Below are 20,745 nucleotides of genomic sequence, written 5' to 3'. Positions count from 1 at the left end.
GGAGACCACATGCAAGATATTCTCCTAAACAGCCAATAAAAGCTAAAATTAAAACAAAATAATGCCTCTTAAAATGCACACTTCTCTATTTAATGCTGCTCTTTAATTAGAAGTTCCAAGGTTTCCTCCTGAAGGGTTTCAGGAGTGTTGCTGTCACGGATCCCTTGGAATAAGCAGAAAGTGGGTGATTCCCATAGGAAATCAAGGCACTTTGGAAATCGAGGTCCTGTGGAAATCAAGTCACTGTGGAAATCAAGTCATTTTGGAAATTAAGGCACTGTGGAAATCGAGGCACTTTGGAAATCAAGGAACTTTGGAAATGGAGTCACTGTGGAAATCAAATCACTGTGGAAATCAAGTCACTTTGGAAATCAAGTCACTTTGGAAATTAAGGTACTTTGGAAACCAAGTCACTTTGGAATCAAGTCACTTTGAAAACCAAGGTACTTTGGAAATCGAGTCACTTTAGAAATCAAGTCACTGGAACTCAAGTCACTGTGGAAATCAAGGTACTGTGGAAATTAAGTCACTTTGGAAATCAAGTCACTTTGGAATCAAGACACGTTGGAAATCAGGGCACTTTGGAAATTAAATTAAGGCACTCTGAAAATCAAATCACTTTGGAAATGGAGTCACTCCGTGCCCTGGCCGATCCCTCCTGCTGGAAGCACAGGCACAGGCACAGCTCCCATTTGACCCCAGGCTCCCATTAGGGCTGGGCTCCAGGACGGCTTTGCCATCCCGGAATGTCCTCACTGGGATGCTCCAATCCCCCACCTCACGTTTTTGGCCGACATTTCAGGACACCCAACGCTCTCTGCCTCCTTGTTCCCCATGCAGGTGCTCCTGATCATCAGCGGGAACCTGAGTTTCCTCAACTGGCTGACCGTGGTGCCCAGCCTGGCCTGCTTTGACGACGCCAGCCTGGGGCTGCTCTTCGGGCGGCGGCTGCGGGAGCGAGCGGCGCGGCTGCAGCGCCCGGGGACGCGGGGACAGAGCCCTGCCCTGGGTGAGTCACCCCAGACAGGGGAGCGCCGGGATTTGGGTCTGCTTGGCCACAAAGGTCTTGTCTTCAGAGCAAAGCTCTGCTCCTCTTGGGCAGAGAGTGCCTGCACCTCACAATGTGAGGCCGGTGGTTGGTTGGTGGTAGTGGTATTGTCGGGGTTTCTCGTGGCAGGAAGGAAATGATGAATCTGATTCCATCCTTCTAAGAAGGATAATTTATTATTTTATCATATTAATATATTTTATATATTTTATATATATTATAGAAAAATTATATATATAATCATATTTTATATAATTTATATTAATATCAATACTTATTAATATTATTTTAATCTTGTTACATATCATATTATATATTATTATAATATAGTGTTGTTATATAATATTATATATAACAATATTATTCAATATATTAATGTTATTTTAATTTCATTGCTATATTATATTATATTTTATATTATATCATATTATTTCATATTATATCATATATTATATTATATTATATTATATTATATTATATTATATTATATTATATTATATTATATTATATTATATTATATTATATTATATTATATTATATTATATTATATTATATTATATTATATTATATTAATCTCCTAAAACATTACTAAACTATACTAAAGAATACAGAAAGGATACAGAAAGGGTACAGACAGAAGGCTAAAAGATAATAATGAAAAACTCGTGACTCTTCCCAGAGCCTCAACACAGTTGGATCATGATTGGTCATTAAGTCAAAACAATTCCCATGGAACCAATGAAACAGCCACCAGTTGGTAAACAATGTCCAAACACATTCCAAAGCAGCAAAACACAAGAGAAGCAAATCAGATAATTATTGTTTTCATTTTTCTCTGAGGCTTCTCAGCCTCCCAGGAGAAAATCCTGGCAAAGGGATTTTTCAGTAAATATGATGGTATCAGGTGAGGGTCTGTGAGGACATTGCCATGGGGACATAATTTCTGGGACATGTCCTCTGCAGGATCATTGTCACAGCAAGTCCAGGCAGCTGCAGCTCTTAAGTCAATCCTTGCTCTGCCCTCAGTGACTCAAACTCAAAATAAGAACGTGGAGTTGCATGATTTAACTTACTTTTTTTAAAATTATTTTTTAAATTTTGACTGTTTAGAGTCAAGGATAAAACACCCAGTGGGACTTGAGGTGGGGTGAGAAGCTGGGCTCTCACATTTGCTCTCCTCACTTGCTGTCCTTCAGGGCATGGTGAAGAGAAGGTTCCAGAGAGAGCTCAGAGCCCCTCTCAGGGCCTAAAGGGGAGAGCTGGAGGGGGACTGGGGACAAAGGATGGAGGGACAGGACACAGGGAATGGCTTCAAACTGCCAGGGCTGGCTGGGATATTGGGCAGGAGTTCCTGGCTGGGAGGGTGGGCAGGCCCTGGCACGGATTCCCAGAGCAGCTGTGGCTGCCCCTGGATCCCTGGAAATGTCCAAGGCCAGGCTGGACAGGGCTTGGAGCACCCTGGGATGGTGGAAGGAGCAGCTGCTGGTGGCCACCACTGGTAGCGTGGCCACCATGGTGGTGGGGAGAGAATTCCCCAAACCAGGGAGGAGCAGAGCTCCTGCTCATCCCATGGATGTGAAAAAACAAACACGGGGGGGTTGTAACTGGAGAAAAGGGCTCAAGGTGGCTGATTTCCCCTTCCAGAGGCGCTTTCCAAGCTGCCCTGATCCAGGAGAAGCAGCCCTGGGATGTTTCTCATGAGGCTGCGGAACAGATGGAGAGTGGTGTGTGCAGCATTTTTATAAACCGCATATAAGCAACAAATTGCCTGTAATATCAACAACAATCACAGCTGCTGGGGTTAAATATCCCAAACATCTGTCAGAGGAAGGAAAAATGTCAACAAGAGGCAGCATCTGTCTCCAGTCTTTTCTACCGAGAAGCAGCTCATTAACCAAAAATGGGAGGTCCAGCAATGCAGTTTCGTTAAGTTTTGTCTTTTATTTCACATATTTTGCTGGGATAAATCTTTATCAGCTTTTCGCCTTCTGGAGCTTTGCTTTAGAGGCTGTGAAAGTCTCAAACTTTCCTCCCAACTCCATTTATGCCTCCAATCCCTAACAACACCGAGGCTGCACCTTGTTTTTGGGAGGAGAAGCCAGAGGGAGTCACTGTGAGGGGGAGGCAGATCCTGTTTGGAGGAACTTGCACCTTTTCTGTGATGTTCTCCAGAAAAGCTGGCTGAGGCAGGGTGTCCAAGCAAGGAGAATGTCCATCCCACTTTGGAGGTGTGGGGTGTCTGTAATATCATGGGAATTGGAATTCCTGAGTGTTTTCTCTGCTCAGGAGGCTGGGGCTGTTGAGGTGGTGCTGATGGGTGTTGGAATTAAATACCAATATAGCAACAGATGGGTGCCAAGAGGCTCAGGGGAACCCCCAGTCCTGGGCACCAGAGCAGAGGACAGGAGAGCCCTCAGCCATATCCTGATTGTGTTAGAAATCCTTTAAGTGTTTGATTCCTACTGAGGTCTCCACTTCCGATCCAGATCCCACTGGTTCCTATCCCCGCGTTTTGCCCCATCTAGGTTATTTTTTTCCCCTGAATTAACCCATTTTTCTCTCTGATTGAGTGGCTCCCAAGGGCCTGGAGACAGGAGGAGAATCCCTCCTGCTGAAGGATGAGCAGTCCCTGCATGGCCACGGAGTGCTGAGGAGCCAGGGGGGGCTCTGTGCCTGTACCTGCTCTTCAATTACAGGGGAAGAAGTTCAACCCAACTAAAAAAAACCCAAAAATGCCCCAAATCCTCGTACCCAGCAGCACAGGGGGTGAGGGAAGGCCTGATTCAAACAGTACTCCAGAAATGTTCTCAGACTAAACAATTATTAATAGCTTCTGAGAGAGGTTCAAATAAACATCCCTCTCCTGCAGAGATAAGGGGAAAGCTCCACACAATTGCTTTGAATCTGATCCTTTGGCTGTTAATGTTAAATAAATTGAAAAGGGCCATGAGGGAAGGAGCCCCTCGGGGGTCACCTCTGCTTATTTGTCTGATCGTGGCCTGGGATCCAGCCCAGCCCCTGGTGCTGCTGCTCCTGCAAACCCCATCCCAGATGCTGGCACAGCAACACTCATCTCCTCCAGGAGCCCTGGGAATTGGGATTTTGCAGAAGGAAAAGCCCTGAGGGTGGGGAGAGCAGGAGGCAGGAGCAGCCCCAGGCTCCCAGAGCAGGAGGCTGATCCCCAGCAAGGTGCAGGTGCCAGCTGTGGTTTTTCCCCTGTATTAAAGCCATGATTGATGTCACATTTCAGACATTTTTGCTTTTAGCCCTTGCTCAGACTGTTTGGAGAAAGGGAGATGCCAGCAGAGATAGCAGCCTGTGGCAAGGGCAGGGTGGAAACAGGGGGAATGGGGATGGGGATGTGAAATGGGAATATGGGAATGGGAATGGGGATGGGAATGGGGAATGGGAATGGAGATGGGAATGGGGAATGGGGAATGGGGATGGGGATGGGGATGGGGATGGGGATGGGGATGGGGATGGGGATGGGGATGGAAATGGGAGCAGAACAGTGGCATCAGCTCCCTGTGCCCTGGTTTGGTGTCCCCCACAGGCTCCTGTGTCCGCAGCGTGCTGAACGTCTCCTTGGGCCTCCTCATCACCTACCTGAGCATCCCGGTGGTGCTGAACCTGCTCAGCTCCAGACAGGTCATGAACACCTCCTTCAACTCCCTCAGGATCGTCAACACCTACGGAGCCTTTGGGAGGTACCTTTGGGCCTTCCTGGCACATCCCAGAGCTCCCTCCAGGGTATTCCAGAGCCAGACCTGCTCTGTGCCTTCAGCCTAAAGAGAAACCCTTCCAGCAGGCCTGGAATGTGAAAGGGATGGAGAAAAGAAACAGGTTTCTTTCCCTGTGAAATACAGTGTATGATATAGCTGTTTATGAGAGAGGTGGAGAAAAAGGGCAGGTTTCTTTCCCACTAAATTCCAATTTATGGATTATCTGTTTATTAGAAATAAGGAGAAAAGGTGCAGGTTTCTTTCCCACTGAATTCCAATGTATGGATTATCTGTTTAGGAGAAATAAGGAGAAAAGGAACAGGTTCCTTTCCCACTAAATTCCAATTTATGGATTATCTGTTTATGAGAAATAAGGAGAAAAGGAGCGGGTTCCTTTCCCACTAAATTCCAGTTTATGGATTATCTGTTTATGAGAAATATGTAGAAAAGGAGCAGGTTTCTTTCCCACTGAATTTATTTTCTCTGAGCTGTCTGTGAGTCAGCTCATTCCATCGACATAGAAAATGTAAGAGCAGGATGAAAATATCCATAGGAGCAGGATGAAAATATCCATAGGAGAGTTCATCCAGGATATCTTCACCATCCCCAGCCCTCTTTATTTCTGGTGAGCTTCTCTTCTCCTGCACTTCTTTTGCTCTCCCTCCTGGAAACATCCATAGCAGCTCTTGGTAGTAGATTTTTCCAGTGAGTGACTTGGTAAATTCATAATATAAATATAAATATGATTATGAATATAAATATAAATATACCTATAAATATAAATATAAATATAAATGTATTTTGCAGAAGGTGAAGCAGTTTGGCTGTTAAAGGTTTGGCCTCCCCAGTGAAGGGGAGGAACAAGTCCCACCATAAGCACTGGAGATGCTGAGGACACATCAAATTAATATCATTTTTCCTCAGTTTTTCAAATAGCAGAAATTTCTGTGGACAGAAAAAAAACCTAAAATAATATTTAAAACATCAACACTTGTGGAAAATGCCAAAATTTCCTCTTTTTTTAGAGAGAGAGAAATAAGCCCTGAAGCTCTCTGAAGGCTGGAGTGGTGAAGCTCCAGGAGATTGTTTTCTTTGGGCTGTTGTCCTTTTTCTTCTCCAGCCCTTGGTTTCTGTTTGAGCAGTTACCAGACCCTACAGAGCATGTGCTGAAATGCTGCTGTAATATGTTGGTAATTCCAGCCTATGTAAACCAATAAAAAGAGGATTGCAGCTTATAATGAATGTGGGATGATGTGAAAGCTGACAGGTTTGGGATCACACAGTAGGAGCAGGCTTTTATTGGTAATTTGGTGTCCCTGATTTACAGGGTGTTCCTGAGCCTTGGGCAGCTGGCCATGGCTCAGAGCTCAGCCCGGGGGATGAAATGGAACTTGGCTGGAGAACCCACACATCTCCTCAATGGAGGCAACAATTATAAGAGGAGATGCTCAGCATTCCTTAGGTCGGGAGCATCTGTCCCTGGGAGCCATCAGGGAGGAAGGTGGAGCTTGTGTGTTCCCAAATTTTCAGTTTCTTGGGCTGGAGGAGGCAAAATCAAAGTAGGAAAAAAACCCAAAGGGTGTTGTGGCTGCAGAGCTTTGCCAGGCAGGTTTCTGTGGCTCTGTGTTCAGTATAAAAAGCAGCTCCTGGGGCAGGTGGGTGTCCCTGGCACTCCATCCAGGACTCCAGGGTGGTGTTTCCATGGCCATTCCCAGTGCTCCGTGTGGGGATTGCAGCTGAGCTGCTCTGCTCTGATCCAGAACCACAGCCCCACCTGTCCTGCAGGAATCACCCTGATGGATCCCAGCTGGCCCCGGGGCTGGAACAGCTGCAGCTGGTAAAGGGAAGAGGATGGGGTTTGGCTTTGGTGCTGCAGAGAGGAAGGTCCCGGGATCCAGAGAAGCTCTGGGTCCAACTGTGCCTCCAGGCCAGTGTTCCATGTGGGCTCTCATGGACCAGAACTTTTAGCTGAGATTGGGGAGAAATCCTTCTCCTTTCTTCCTGGCGCAGATTCCCAGAGATTCCCATCCCTGGCAGTGCCCAAGGCCAGGCTGGACAGGGCTTGGAGCAGCTTGGGACAGTGGAAGGTGTTGGGGTTGGAGCTGGATGGGCTTTTCCCACCCAAACCTTCCTGTGATTTTATGATTTTCCATTATCTGAGCCAAATAACAACAACATCCTGCTGTACCCCACAGCATCACCAAGGAGAGGACAGAGGTGATCCTTCAGGGAACCTCCAGCCTGGACCCCAATGACCCCACAGCAGTCTGGGAGGAGTTTGAGTTCAAGTGCAAGCCTGGGGACCTGAGGAGGAGGCCCTGCCTCATCTCCCCCTACCACTATCGCCTCGACTGGCTCATGTGGTTTGCTGCCTTCCAGGTAGGTGCCTCTGGAAGCCTGGAAGGGCCTTCCCTGACCAGGAAAAAGCAATTACATGGATTTACTATGTGTTGGGATCGCAGGGGAATGTTGGAAGCAGTGGCTGAGTTAATTATGTTAAAAAAAAAAAAAAAAGGCAAGAACAAAGGTTGTGTTCCTAAAGGACTGTGCTACTGTAATGAAACTCTTGGCAATTTTATGTGAGGGGTTTTTTTTTTAAGGGTTTCTTAGCAATTCCAGGAATCCCTGTTGGAGACAGCAGCTCCCATTCCTCACCTGCCCACACATGGACATTGGTCCCTCCAAATACTGTCCCCATATGATAGTAGCAAACAGGTGACAGCCAGAAATTAAATAAGGGGGAAAGTTGAACATTAATTATTGTTTAGCTTATTTTGCAAATCTTACCCACGTGACGTGGGCTGGGGTTTCCAGGACTGACTGACAGTGAGGAAAGTGGCATGAGGAAAACCCATCTCAGATTATACCCCAAACTTTTCTCTTTGTCCCTGCATCCTCTCCTGGAATATCTTCAAGCCCCTGGGTTTGCTGTCCCTGTGGTATTTTCATTCTGGAGCCTTTGGGATTCCTGGGCCCTGACATCAGGCCGTGGTTTGGTATTTACCCCGCTGGTTTGTGTGTGCTGGAATTTCATTTAATCTGCATTAGGGCTGCTTATCCCTCAGGAAAAGCTCAGCCAAGGTCCAAAGTGCAGCCAGGAGCAGTGCCTGGAATTAGGGAAAGGTGCAGGGCGTGGATGGAGCTGGGGGCTGAAGTCAGGAAGTGTTTTGGGGAGAAATCAGCTCCCCCAGGCACAATAACTTAGCCTGTTTGCATCCTTACTATTAGATTTCATATTATTCATGCTTAATTCATCATTTATAGTGTTTAATTCATTATTTATAGTGCTTAATTCATTCTTACTAGTGTGCAATTCACTATTATTAGTGTTTATTTCATTATTATTAGTATTTATCCATTATTTTTAGTGTTTAATTCACTGAAAGTTTCCCCCAAGTGTTCCCATTCACCTGTTGGGAGCGTTGGTCTCTCCAGGTGTGTCTCTCCACAGCAGCTAATTAGCAGCAATTAGTGTTGGAGGTCCCTTTGCTGTGGCAGGCTGGAAAGTGGGAATGGAGATAACTGTTGTGGAGAACAGTGGGAATAGAGAAAATAGTGGAAAGCAGTGGGAATGGAGAAAATTGTTGTGAGAAGCAGTGGGCATGAGGTTAACTTTTGGAAAAAAGGGGGAATGAGGATAATTGTTGTGGAAAACGGGGGAATGGGGATAACTGTTGTGGGAAGCAGTGGGAATTGGGGTAACTCTTGTGGAGATCAGTGGGAATGGGGATAACTTTTGGAAAACGGGGAATGAGGATAACTTGTGGAATACAGTGGGAATAGAGAAAATTGTTGTGGAGAACAGTGGGAATGAGGATAACTGTTGTGGAGAACAGGGAGAATGGGGATAACTTTTGGAAAACGGGGATAACTGTTGTGGAAAACAGGGGAAATGGGGATAACTGTTGTGGAAAGCAGTGGGAAGGCAGTTGCCCGGGCAGGGCAGTGAGCTGGGATGCTCAGGCATGTAAATACCTGCTTAAGCAGGGAAGCAAATCCCGTTTGGAATGGCCACAGCTCGGCTGGAGCACCGGGAGCTGCAGATCTGCTGCCAGCTGCCTCCATGGGCTGCCTGTCCTGCACAGGCACAGAGATCCCCGGGTGCTGTTTGCACCTGCAGCCCCCAGAGCAGCAGAGAGGAGGGGAAGCAGGAGCTGAAAGCCCCGGAGGAGCCCCTGTGAACCAGAGGAGCCGTGCAAAACCCGTGTGGGAGCTCACAGAGCCCATAGAGCCGAGCGGGTTCAGCCTCTGGATCAGACTGAATTTGTTCCCAGGAGTTCTGGGATGTTTCTCTGGCACCGCTCTCCCCTGGCTCCAGGGCTGTCTGCAGCAGGGCTGACGCTCCCAGCTCTGACAGGCTGTGCAAAAGCCCCGGATTTGGGGGAAAGAGATTTCCCATCCCTCGTGCTGCTCCTGACAGGCTCCTCTTTGCACCTCATCAGCACCAGGATCCCCCAGGAGCTTCCTGCAGGATTCACTGGGAAATCGCCTCCAGCCTGGCCTTGGGCACTGCCAGGGATCCAGGGGCAGCCACAGCTGCTCTGGGCACCTGTGCCAGCACATCCCCACCCTCAGAAATGGCAGAATGTTATTTAATCCCACAAAATTGAGGTGAAGCATTAGGAATAACTCTCCCCCCCTTGACACTTCCATGTGTTAGTGCGCAAACATGCTGAGTTATTGTTAAAGGCTTATCTGTGCTCCAGCTACTGGTGCCAACCCTCCTGTAATTATTTGACTTCTGGTTTATGGTGGAATTTCAGGAATAGCCCAACACTGAGCTGGGCTGGCACAAAAATCATTCCAGTTCCTGGATTCGGCATTACTGATCAATAACAACCAGAAAACAAATACTGCTCATACTTCTGGGGCTTTGAGCTGGTCAGCTCTGCTGCTGTTGTGGATTCTACAGAAGTTGGATGTTTATTGCTCCAAAGGGTTGTCGTCCACCAGTGGAAAAGGAAAAATCCAAGGGAAAAGCTTTTCCCTTCCTTCTTGTGGCATGAGGGGTGTTTATTCTGTTTGGGGACTGCATGGCCAACACAAAGGCACCCTCCTGGTGCTCATCAAGGAATAACTGCTCCAAAATAACAAAATATTGCTGTCCTCAGATTGGATTTAAAGCCCAGCGTTTGTTGGATCGTTCCTTGAAGCTGCTCCAAAAGTCTGGGGATGTAAAACTCACAGTGGAACAGAGCTTGGGATGCTCTGGGATGCAATATGTGTTTTCCAGAGATGAAGATATTTATAAAAAACCTTCAGCTGCTTTCCTAAGAGCAGAGAGAGCCTCCAGCAGCAGGGCTGGTGCTCTGGGTGGTAAAAGGATGTGATGGAGGATTCAGGTTCTGCATGGGCTGGAAGAGCTGAGGCAAAGTAACCCCATTTCTAGAGCAGGCAGGTGCATGTTCCTGTCAGATATTTGATTGGAGCCTCCTGTTGTCTCAGCCTTGCAGCCAGAATGTGCTCAGAGGGAAAATCTGCCTGGGGGAGGAGGTGTGGATGTCACCATCAGCCCTCAGTGCTCCCTGCACCCAGCTCAGCTTTTCCTTTTTCCTCTTTTTCCTCCCTCTTTTTCCTCTTCCTTTAGTGGAAGGTGTCTCCCCATGGCAGGGGTGGCACTGGATGGGTTTTGGGGTCCCTTCCAACCCAAACCATTCCATGGGGTTATTGGAGATGATGGAAGGGACCTTCCTTGGACAGCAGGATGGGAACAAGTGATGGTGAGCTGGAATTCCATAAAACAAAGGGTGCCATTAGTTGTGAGCTACTTTCTGACAGGGGTTATCCCTCCTCACAGCTCCCACTCCCTAAACAGCAATGCTGGAGGTGTTTAACTACAGCAGGGTGGCTGTGGGGTGGGAATGCCCAGGATGGTGGAATTCCATGGTGGAATTCCTGGTGGCTCAGCTGTGACACACAGACAGCCCCTCACACCCCAGCAGGGGCAGTGGAACCTGCCCTGCCCCTCTGGCAGCCACTGACTCCGACCTGAAAGCCCTCAGGGCTCCCAACCACATGAAATAATAACCCTGGGCTCCTGTGCCAAGTCTCCAGCTGTTCCCACATGTGCATCTCATCCTGACCTCCTCCTGTGCCCGTGCCAGCCCCGAGATTCCATAAAACACCACACTAATCCCCAGCCCTTTTTCATTAAATGACCAATTAAAGCTCAAGGAAAAGCCTCCTTATTATTATTATTTCAGTTGGGAGCATGTTCCCTGTAGCTCCAGGGGGTTTTTGGGGTTTTTTTTTTGGGATGATAACGTTCCCTTGGCTTTGTTATCAGCAGGGTTTGGTTGCTACTGTGGCTGCTTTGCTCTGGCTCCTTAGCAGAGCTGTGGGTTTCAGTTCCGTGCGTTATTAAACTCTCCTGGACACCAGGAGAACATTGAGGTGAGATTGTTCAAGGTGAGAACACTGTGTTTATTCCCTGGGGAGGTCAGGGAGGGCCAGCAGCTGCAGGGAAGCCCCTGGGGAGATGGGCAGTGATGCTCAGCTCCTCAGGTGTGGCTGGGACAAGGAGCAAACCCCTTCCCCAAGTGGCATTTGGGGTGAGACTGGCATGGAAAGATTGAGGGAAGTGTCTGCCTGAGGCTGAAACCTATCAGGAATTCAAAGCTTAGCAAAAAAGTGCCCCAAGTTCTTAGTTAGTCTCCTCTGTTGTACCTGAAACAGGCTTTTTGGAGGTTCTGGGTGCTGGTCCCAGCTCATCTGGCTGGAGAGCTGCCCCTGACATCCCCATGGATCTGCACAGGGTGTCCATGAACACAGACAGGCTTTGGCTCTGCTGGGGTTGGCCATGGGCTTGGTGTGTGCTCAGCTCCCTGCATGGCTTTCTGTGCTAGAACAGAGTGCAAACTCTGCACAGATGTCCAAGGGAAGCGTGTCCCTGCCCTGGGGGGCTGCAGCTCCCCAGGAGTGCTCAGGACAGGGATGGTGCTCCCTGCATGGCTGTGCACTCACTGGCTCCCAGTAAGCCCAGGATGGACCCAGCCCAGGCTCTGTGTGGCCCCAGGGAGGGCAGGAGCAGCTGAGGGAGGTGTGGTCCATGGATGGATGGAGATGGAGCAGCCCAGGGATCATTGCTGTGCAGGATCAGTTCCGGCTGCTTCTCCTGTTCATTGAAGATCCCAACCCTAAATCTGACCCCAAAACAGCCCAGCCCACCTCCCATCACTGTGTGCCTCTATCCTGGGTTCTTTTTTCTCCTGCCATGAATGCCCTGGGTGGTTCAGGCTCTGTGTTGCACACCCAGATCCCTCTATGGTGACCATGCAGATCCAGCTGGATCCCACTAGATCCACAGAGAGAGGAACTCCTCGTGGTGACTTTTCCCTGGGTGCAGCCCAGATCTCCGGGACTCTTTTTGTCCCCCCTTTTCCAGGGCATCTCCTGCACTCTTTCCCCCCCTTTTCCAGGGCATCCCCTGGACTCCTTCCCCCCCTTTTCCAGGCTATCACTTTGCAGGTAATGAGTTGAGCAGGGTCGTTAGCACAGCCCGGGCAGGGGGGCGGGGGCTGCACCGCCTGGAAATTTCTCACCGCAGACTTCACTGGGGCCAGACATGTTGTAAATTTTACAAGAAAAACACTTTACAGACCAGAAGTCCAACTCTGCTGAGCACAGAGCTGCTAATTAACAGTTTGGAGGCCACGGGAGCCGATCCCACCTTCCTGGAGCCTCCTGGTTCCCAGTCAGGCTTGCAGGGTTTGGGGGCCTCCTCCAGCTCCAGCTGGGGATCTCTGGTGGTTCCCGTTCACATCCTCCTGCTGCTGCTTCCCAGCTGGCACACAGGAGCTCCCAAACCTCCCAGGCTCTCCTGGAGATGATGTTTAACATCATCCGCAGCACTGGGACGTCTCAGGATGCTGAAGGTGTCGCTTGTGGTGTTTGATCCCTGCTGTGGCACCTTTTGGTCCCCATCATCCATCCCCGTCCCCATCATCCATCCCCGTCCCCATCTTCCATCCCCGTTCTCCATCATCCACCCCTGATGGATGAGAGCAGATGGAAAGAGCAGGACGGAAGCAGGAGGGGCAGAGCCATCACTGTGAGAAGGTTTTTTGGCTGAAATATCTGCGGTTTTCCTCTCCATCGTGATGAGCTGGGGTCAGAAACCCCGCGAGGTAGAGCTGCCCCGATGGGCCGGGGTGTTTTCCACGGTTCCTCTCCCGTTTCCCTTGGTGACAGCAATAACAAAGCGGGCCAGGAGGGGAGGGAGCTCTGCCTCGGGGCTGGGCTGCCTGAGAGCCCTGCAGGTACAGCTCCTGCCTTTCCCTTTCCCACAGTGTCCCCTACTGCCTGCGCTCCAGAATCCACCCAGGAAAAAGCAGAAAATCTCAGAAAATCACCGTGGGGAAACGCTGCTAGGCAGGCTGAAGGAGAGCAGGGTTCCTGCAGGGAGGGAAATCACACAATCAGGGAATGTCTGGAGCTGGAAGGGATCCATAAGGATCATCCAGACCAATCCCTGCTTCCTCAGGATGAGCTGGATTCAGTCAAACTCTGCCACTGTGCTGCTCCAGAAGGGGCTCTGGGAGGAAGGAGTTTAAAGGGGATGGATCACACAGCAGGAAATAGAGGAGACAGGAGCTGGGAATAGAGAAGCCACTTTCTTTATTTTCCTTTGGATAACACAAGGAAGGCAACCCAAACCCTTCTCCCAGGGGAAAGCAGTCTGGGTTAAAAGGGTGGATGGGTTATCCATAGAAAATGTGCTGTTATGGTTCCCCTCTGGGGATTGCTGCTAAATCAGTGATTTAAATCAAGTATTTTGGGGGCAGAATTGGCAGATGAGACAAACCCAGCGAAGCTCTCCCTGCTCCCTGAGGGTGCCAGTCTCTGTGTGGACCTCAAGGATCCCATGGGACATGTGCTGAAACACTGGGAAATTCACCATTTCCCACCCAAATCCACCAAAATCCCTCCCCAATGCCAGGCATCTTTAATCCAGGAATAACCCAGCAGCTCCTGACTTTTCCATTTCTCCTTCCTTCCCAAGACCTACGAGCAGAACGAATGGATCATCCACCTGGCTGGGAAGCTGCTGGCCCAGGAGGAGGAGACCTTGTCCCTGCTGGCCACAAACCCCTTTGCAGGCAGAGACCCTCCAAGGTGAGCCTGGAGTCATCCCAAGGGAGAACTTGATCCACTTTGTTCCCATCCTGGATGTGCACAGGAGGTTCCTGTTGGGGTTTGTGTTTGGTGGGATTTGGGGTGGGATTTAGGGATTTAGGGTGGCTCTGATGGACACCACAGTGCTGCCAGCACCTCATTTCCCTCCTGGAAGGGCCACAGGGAGCCTTGGGATGAGCCCAATCCCAGCAGATCCATGCAGGGCTCAGTGCTGCTGCTGCTCCTGGCCAGGAATGGTCCCTCCTGCTGTGGTTTCCTGCCCCTCAGCTCTGGGGCTTCTGCCACGTTCTCTTTGTCAAACCCCACCATTGCCATGGACCTCCTGAGGTGTTTCAAAGGCAAAACAGCCCTGCAGGAATTACTGAGTTTGTGGACACTGCTCTTGGAATTGTTTGTGTTTTCAAGGAGGAGACAAAGCCAACATCAGCCAGGGAAAGGCACAGAGGAAAACTCCGAGGTTTTACACAAAAGGAATTTTGTCCCAAAAGCATCTGTTTTGTTGATGGAGTTATATTTAGCTGAGAAAACATTTTTGGGGCATTTTGGATCGACTCAAGCCATGTTATGCTGCTGCTAATGTTTTCCATTTGAGGCTCTGAGGATGCAGTGCAAACAGGGATGCAGGTCCAGGGCTCTGTGTGGAATGAAATTCCCCTTGGATCCCAGTGATGTTTTCCAGCTTTAGGGCACTGCATCCCCAAAGCTCCTCAGGAGAGAGACTCTTTCTCCAGCTGAGGCACAGAAAACTTCCCACTTTTTCCAAAATGGTTCCTCTGAGGTGCTTTGAAAACCCCAAGATGGTAAAAATCCCCAAATCCTGGAATGGTTTGGGTTGGGAAGGAGCTTAAAGCTCATCCAGTTCTAGCTCCAACACCTTCCACCATCCCAGGGTGCTCCAAGTCCTGTCCAGCCTGGCCTTGGACAATTCCAGGGATCCAGGGGCAGCCACAGCTTCTCTGGGAATCTGTGCCACCCTCCCAGGGAGGAATTCCTTCCCAAAATCCCATAATCCTGCTCTCTGTGGCCTGGCGCAATGGAACTGGATGATTTTTAACCTCCCTTCCATCCCAAACCATCCCTGACCATGTAATTCCCTGATCCTGCACTTTTATCCAGAATTGAGGGGAAAATTTGCTGCCCAACCTTAGGGATCCCTCCATTCCCACCACAGTAGCTGGGTGGAAAAAACTCCTAATTTTCCTACCCTTATTCCCCCCCTCCCTCCACTCCAAAGGGAGTTTTGAGACTTAATTATTTTCATTCCCTGCTAGACTAAATAATTAGGGGAAGGGGCTGTTTTCCATAAGAACCTTGCACTCCATCCTCCACAGGGTTTGTTCTGCTAATGGAAACTCTACACCTTCAATAGCCAAGGGACTTTCAGAATGAGTTAATGCCTTCGAAATGAAATTTCGGAGACCAAAGTTTGGAGGGTTCTTTACAACTCAAGAAATTATAGTATTTTTTCAAGTGTGATAAACTTCAAATGAGAAACAGGTGACTGATTAAAAATGAGGGCATTGTTGAGGGCCTGGCTGAGTGGGAAGCTTGGACCTCGAGGCTGGTGATGTTTGGGGAATGTGGATTTCCCAAATATTCTGGGGCAGTGGATAGTTCATAAAAGCCCAGCCCTCATAAATCTGAGCAGGAGGGCTTGGGCTGAGAAACTCAGAAGTGTTGAACACACCATGGAAAAGGCTGCGACAATCAAAGGAAACAAAAATCAGATTTAGCCCACAGGAGGGGAAAAAAAACCCCAGGTTTTGGGGTCTGTTTGGTGTCTCTGATATTAAATCATGGTCACTTCAGGATTTTTATTCCAATTAAAGTAGCACTTCGTTGGAAAAGCCCCACCATGGGTGTGAAGAGCTGGATTTGCAGTGGTGGTGTTTGTGAGGGAGCTTCCCTTTGGATGCTTTGGAGCACAGGGGAATGGGGCATTTGGGATCCTTTTTTATGGGATTTTATTTTATTTCCCATTTAAAAGTGACTGGAGTTGCTATCTGGGCTGGGATGTGTGGAATCAACCCAAGCCATGGGAAGAGCTTGGTTGTATTTGCATTTTGTAGAAGCCAATTTGGGGTTTGAACCTTCCCCAAAGAGATAAAGGTGACTCTGGGGCAGTGCTGAGAGCAGGCAGGGACTGGGAATTCCTGCAAAATCCAGGCCTCACTGGGATGAGGTGGAAAAGAATCCCTCAGCTGTTACCAGAATTAAATCCCACAGCCCTGAAGGGAAGTTTAAGGGGTTTTCTTTGGGGGAAAAAAACCCTCAGTATTTCAGGGAAGGCAGAGCTCATCCCAAGCTGGCAGGATTTCCCCCAGGCTGGGAAATCTGGTGGCCATGGGATCTCTCATCCATGGCAGGGTGAATTCCAGTCTTGGATCCATCTGGAGACAGTTTTTGGGGTTTTTTTTTCCCCTCAGTTTTCTCTGCCCTTGGTGTTGTCCCACCCATCCTACCCCATCCAGAGAGGGAAAACCAGAGGAAAACCCCACTGTGCCTCTTCCCAAGGGGATTTTGAGGATCAGCTGTCCATGGGATATTCCATCTCTGTGGGACCAGACCAGAATCAGCAGCACTAAAAAACAACCCCAAAACTGCCCTGATTCCCTCAATTTAGGCCAAGATAATTAATTTCTGCTCCCTCCACCACCAGGGCAAGAGCAGCAATGCTGGAGCAATATTACCTTGATGAATTTGGGCTTCCCACCACCTGATTTACAGCAGAGCAGGGAACCTCAACACAAAACACCCCAAAAAATCCCAAAAAAGTCACCCCATGTTTTGCTTGCTTGCTTTCCCTCTCCCACCCCTCCTTGCCTTGGCAGGCCATTAATTCTAACAGAAACCACCACTGGGTTGTTGGTTTTGGTTTTTTTTTCCCCTGGAACCCCTCAGCTGTTGCAGGGAGACAGCTGCACCCTCTGGAACTAATTACAGCTGTCTGGGAGATTTAGGCCCCCATCCCAGCAAGTCCAATATTGCTGCTAATTTTTAACACATCCCCCTGGGGCTGATACCCGAGGGCGCTGCGGGGCAGCTGCTGCTGCTCTGGGCATCTGCTGAGGGCAAACACTGCTGTAAAAAATAATTCTGGTTAGTTTTAGCTGTTCTGGCCTCTCCCCGAGGCCAGGGGCTGCTGGGGATGCCCCCAAAGGTGGTGGCAGAAGGGTTTTTCAGGTGGTTCAGTTGTTCCTCCTCTATGGGTGTTGTCGCTCTCCTGTTGCTGTTGGAGCAGGAGTTGCCCAAAGGAGGCTTTTGGTTCTCTCACAGCAGAGAGGGTTTTCCATCTCCTGGGAGAGTCCTTGGAATGCCATCCAGCCCTTGCCATGGGCAGGGATATCATCCAGACCCCATCCTTGGACACTTCCCGGGTGGAGCAGCCTCAGCTTCCCTGAGGAGCTGTGCCAGGGCCTGCCCACCCTCACAGGGAGGAATTCCTTCCCAACATCCCAGCAAATCCTTCAGTTTAAAGCCATTTTTAATGGGAGCTGGTGCCAGGGATCCAGGAGGAGCTGCCAGCCTGTGTTTGCTCGGTAAATCCCCACAAGCGCTTCTCATCCTTCTCTGCGTACCTGGGACACCCTGGTGAGGTCAGGCAGCTCCTTGCTGACCTTCCAGAAGCTGTGGGTGTTTCTCCAGAGCAGGAATCAGGGAATCTCCTGCAGGCTCAGTCTCCAAGACCTGTGGATCCCTTCCAGCTGCCAGGAGATTTTTTTGGAAGCCCCAAAACTTCACAAACTCTGGAAGGATGGGAGTTTGTAGCCCCTTCCCTCCCTGAATCCCAGGAAGAGGGAGCAGGACCAGCACTGGAGGAGCTGGAAAACCCCATAATTCCAGGATTGAGGCACCCAGGCAGGTTATAAACACTGGCAGAGCTTGTAAACTCTGTGAGCCCTGAAATGAGGGGCTCCAGTGGGTATTAAACACTGCAGCTTTTACATCCTGAGCCTGGCTAGGAAATATTCCCTCCTGGTTCCAGGTTTTCCTACATTTATTTTGGGAATATTTGGAGATGGGTCCAGCTTGGGAAGTGCTCTGCAGCCACTCAGTGAAGGAAAAACCCCCAAGCATCAGAGGGGCAGGTGGAGGATGCTGGGAGCAGGAGATTCCCATAAAATCAGCTCTGAAGCATTTTTGGGAGGTGGATCTGGGATTGGAGGTGGAGATGGTTTGGCAATTCCAGGAAGCAGTCAGGCAGCAATTGGAAATCTCCAATCATCCTGGAGGGGCTCCCTGGACCCTCAGGGATGAGGCTGTTCAGTAACACTCAGTTATTAACAGGAATTTTTTGTTCCTGCAAAGGAAACCCTGTGGGAATAGCTCCAGCCCCTGTTTGGCTTTTCCCAGCCTCAGAAAGAGTGAAGAGAGGGAGTGAGGAATGGGCCAGGCTGGAATGAAGGCAGCAGCTGCAGGGCAGAGTTTGTGGGGGTGAGGTGCAGGTTTGTGCTCCCCAAATTCCACTCAGGGCCCCTTTGCCCGTTTATCTTCCTTCATCGTCAGAGTCATTGAGTCATGGAATGGTTTGGGATGGAAGGGACCTTAAAACCCATGCAGTGCCACCCCAGCCATGGCAGGGACACCTCCACTGTCCCGGGTGCTCCCAGCCCTGTCCAGCCTGGCCGTGGGCACTGCCAGGGATCCAGGGGCAGCCCCAGCTGCTCTGGAAAACATGATGGGTGTGATGGACACAGAATCCCAGATCACTGGGGCTGGAAAAGGCCTTCAGGTGCAGCAAGCCCCACCTGTGCCCACTGCCCACCTTGTCCCCAGCCCAGAGCTCTGAGTGCCACCTCCAGGAATTCCTTGGACGCCTCCCGGGATGGGGACTCCAAACCTCCCTGTGCATCCCATATTCCCGTGGTTTCGTAGGAGAATCCTTCCTGTGCTGCTCTCCTGGGTCCCAGCAGGACTGGAGCAGAGCTGTTGGGCTTGGAGCCACCCCTGGGCTGGGTGCAGCTTTCCCCAGTCCCCTCACCCTGCCCTGCTCCCCAAAGCCCGGCGCTGATGGCAAACCCATCGGAGCCGTCCCTCGTTATTTCAGCAGCAGGAAGGACCTTCCCAGCACTCCAGGGATCCCCCAGCTGCAGTGCCCTGCTCAGTAGCAGGGTCTGTATTTTCCTAGTGGAGCAGAGCAGGTTTAAATGAGCACTGACACGACTTTGACAGTTTTATTTTGTGGGTGTTTTATGGACTCGCCCGGCGACGCCGGCGATGCTCCCGGCGCGGGCGCCGCTGCGGCCCTTGTCAGCATGTCCTACATCAAGGGGGACAAACCCCCCGGATCCAGCGGCATGGGCAGCTCCCAGGGTGTTTCCTGACACTGATGAATGTTCCTTTCTGCACTGCTTTCAAAGCTCCTCTGCTGTCAGCTCCCGCAGCAGCCGGAGAACAGATGCGCTCAGAGCCGCGCCGCCGCTGCCTGGGCAGGGCGTGCTGGGGGCTCACACTCCCTGCTCCCAAATATCCCAGGCACAAACACTCCAGGATGGCTCTGAGAAAGGAAAAAAAATCTTATTATTCCTGCTACTATTATTATTATTATTATTATTATTTCATATTTATCTGCGGAAAGGTGTGGGGAGTGCTCAGAGCAAGGGATGTTAAAGCTCCTCTGCCCATGCATCATTCCCGAGGCACAGCTGGATTCCTGAATGGCATCAAGAGGAGCTTGGGAGCTTCCCAAAGCCTTCCCAAAGTCACTGCTGCTGGCTGTGGGCATCCCAAGGATGAATGGATGAATGAGGGATGGATGGAGGGATAATGGATGGATGGATGGATGGATAATTGGATGGAAGGATGGAGTACCAGGATGCGGAGCCACCCTGAGCGCCCTCAAGCTGATTTCTCCATTCAGAAAGGCTCCAAAACACCAATCCAAAGGAACAAACCACAGTGCAAGCCTCTCCCCAGGAGCCCTGGCAAGGCCTGAGCTGCTGTTCTGTCTCCCACAGGTGGATCCGGGGGGAACACTTCAGGTACAAGTTCAGCCAGCCCGGGGGGAAGCACGCCCGCGATGGGAAGTGGTGGATCCGGAAAAGGATCGGCCCCTATTTCCCCCCCGTCAACCTGCAGGGCCTCAGGAAGTTCTTTGAGGACAGGAATTGGCCTTATCCCGTGCAGGACTGAGGGAAGAGGATGGCCAGGACAAGAGGGACCAGCTGGGAAGATGGAGAATGGGCAGCTCCTTCCAAACATCTCTGGTTTTTATCCGTATCCTTGTTCACGGCTCTTTTCCAGAAGATTCTTAGAGAAGATTCCCAGCCAATTTGCCCACTTGCTCTGTGAGCTGCTTTTCTTCTCACCTCAGTGGGTGATTTCTTTTGCCAGGCTGCTCCATTCAGGAATTCCTCTGGAACTGGGAAAAGGCAAGCAAATAACCAAGACTGGTTTTGGGGGACGTGTTGGTGCTGCCAAAAGCAGCTGAATGTGGGTTTGAACCAAAAATGGGAAAACAAACCAGGAGGGATCTCTGTGGTGGTGTGGGCTGTGCAGGCAGGCACAGGAATGGCCCTTTTCCATGTTCTCTTGCACCTTTTTAACCACATACACCAATTGGGCACCACTGGGAACTTGTTCCTGGAAAGGAATTAAAGAAACAATCCTTGAATAACCAGCAGGAGCCTCACTGGGTTTTTGTATTTCCTGGAAGTGCTAAAAAGGGAAAAAAAGGAGCCCAAGGGACAAGGCAGCTCCCATGGGAGTGGGGTGGCAGGTGAGCAATGAGGTGAGTCCTGATTTGTGTTTTGGGGAGAATCCAAAATTTGGTGTTGTGTCCAAATGTCTGTCCCCATCCTGGGGATCCAGGGCTGGGAGAGGAGAATTCCCCCTCTCCTT

At 50.0% G+C, this 20,745-nt stretch overlaps 1 protein-coding gene across 1 annotated transcript in view; it reads left to right on the top strand.

The window, feature by feature from the left end:
* Nucleotides 1-20,524, top strand: part of LOC134426518 (lipase maturation factor 1-like) — a 115,525-nt gene extending 95,001 nt beyond the window's left edge. Inside the window, exons 5-9 of the mRNA XM_063171593.1 lie at nucleotides 841-1,009; nucleotides 4,602-4,755; nucleotides 6,966-7,149; nucleotides 13,772-13,884; nucleotides 19,863-20,524. Of these exons, the coding sequence (XP_063027663.1) occupies nucleotides 841-1,009; nucleotides 4,602-4,755; nucleotides 6,966-7,149; nucleotides 13,772-13,884; nucleotides 19,863-20,037 (795 nt within the window). The 3' untranslated portion in view covers nucleotides 20,038-20,524. The remainder of the gene's footprint in view (nucleotides 1-840; nucleotides 1,010-4,601; nucleotides 4,756-6,965; nucleotides 7,150-13,771; nucleotides 13,885-19,862) is intronic.
* The last annotated feature ends 221 nt before the right edge of the window (nucleotides 20,525-20,745 follow it).

This window comes from Melospiza melodia, chromosome 18 (assembly GCF_035770615.1).
Source record: "Melospiza melodia melodia isolate bMelMel2 chromosome 18, bMelMel2.pri, whole genome shotgun sequence".
Lineage (NCBI taxonomy): Eukaryota > Metazoa > Chordata > Aves > Passeriformes > Passerellidae > Melospiza > Melospiza melodia.
This window is presented reverse-complemented; position numbering and strand designations above follow the sequence as displayed.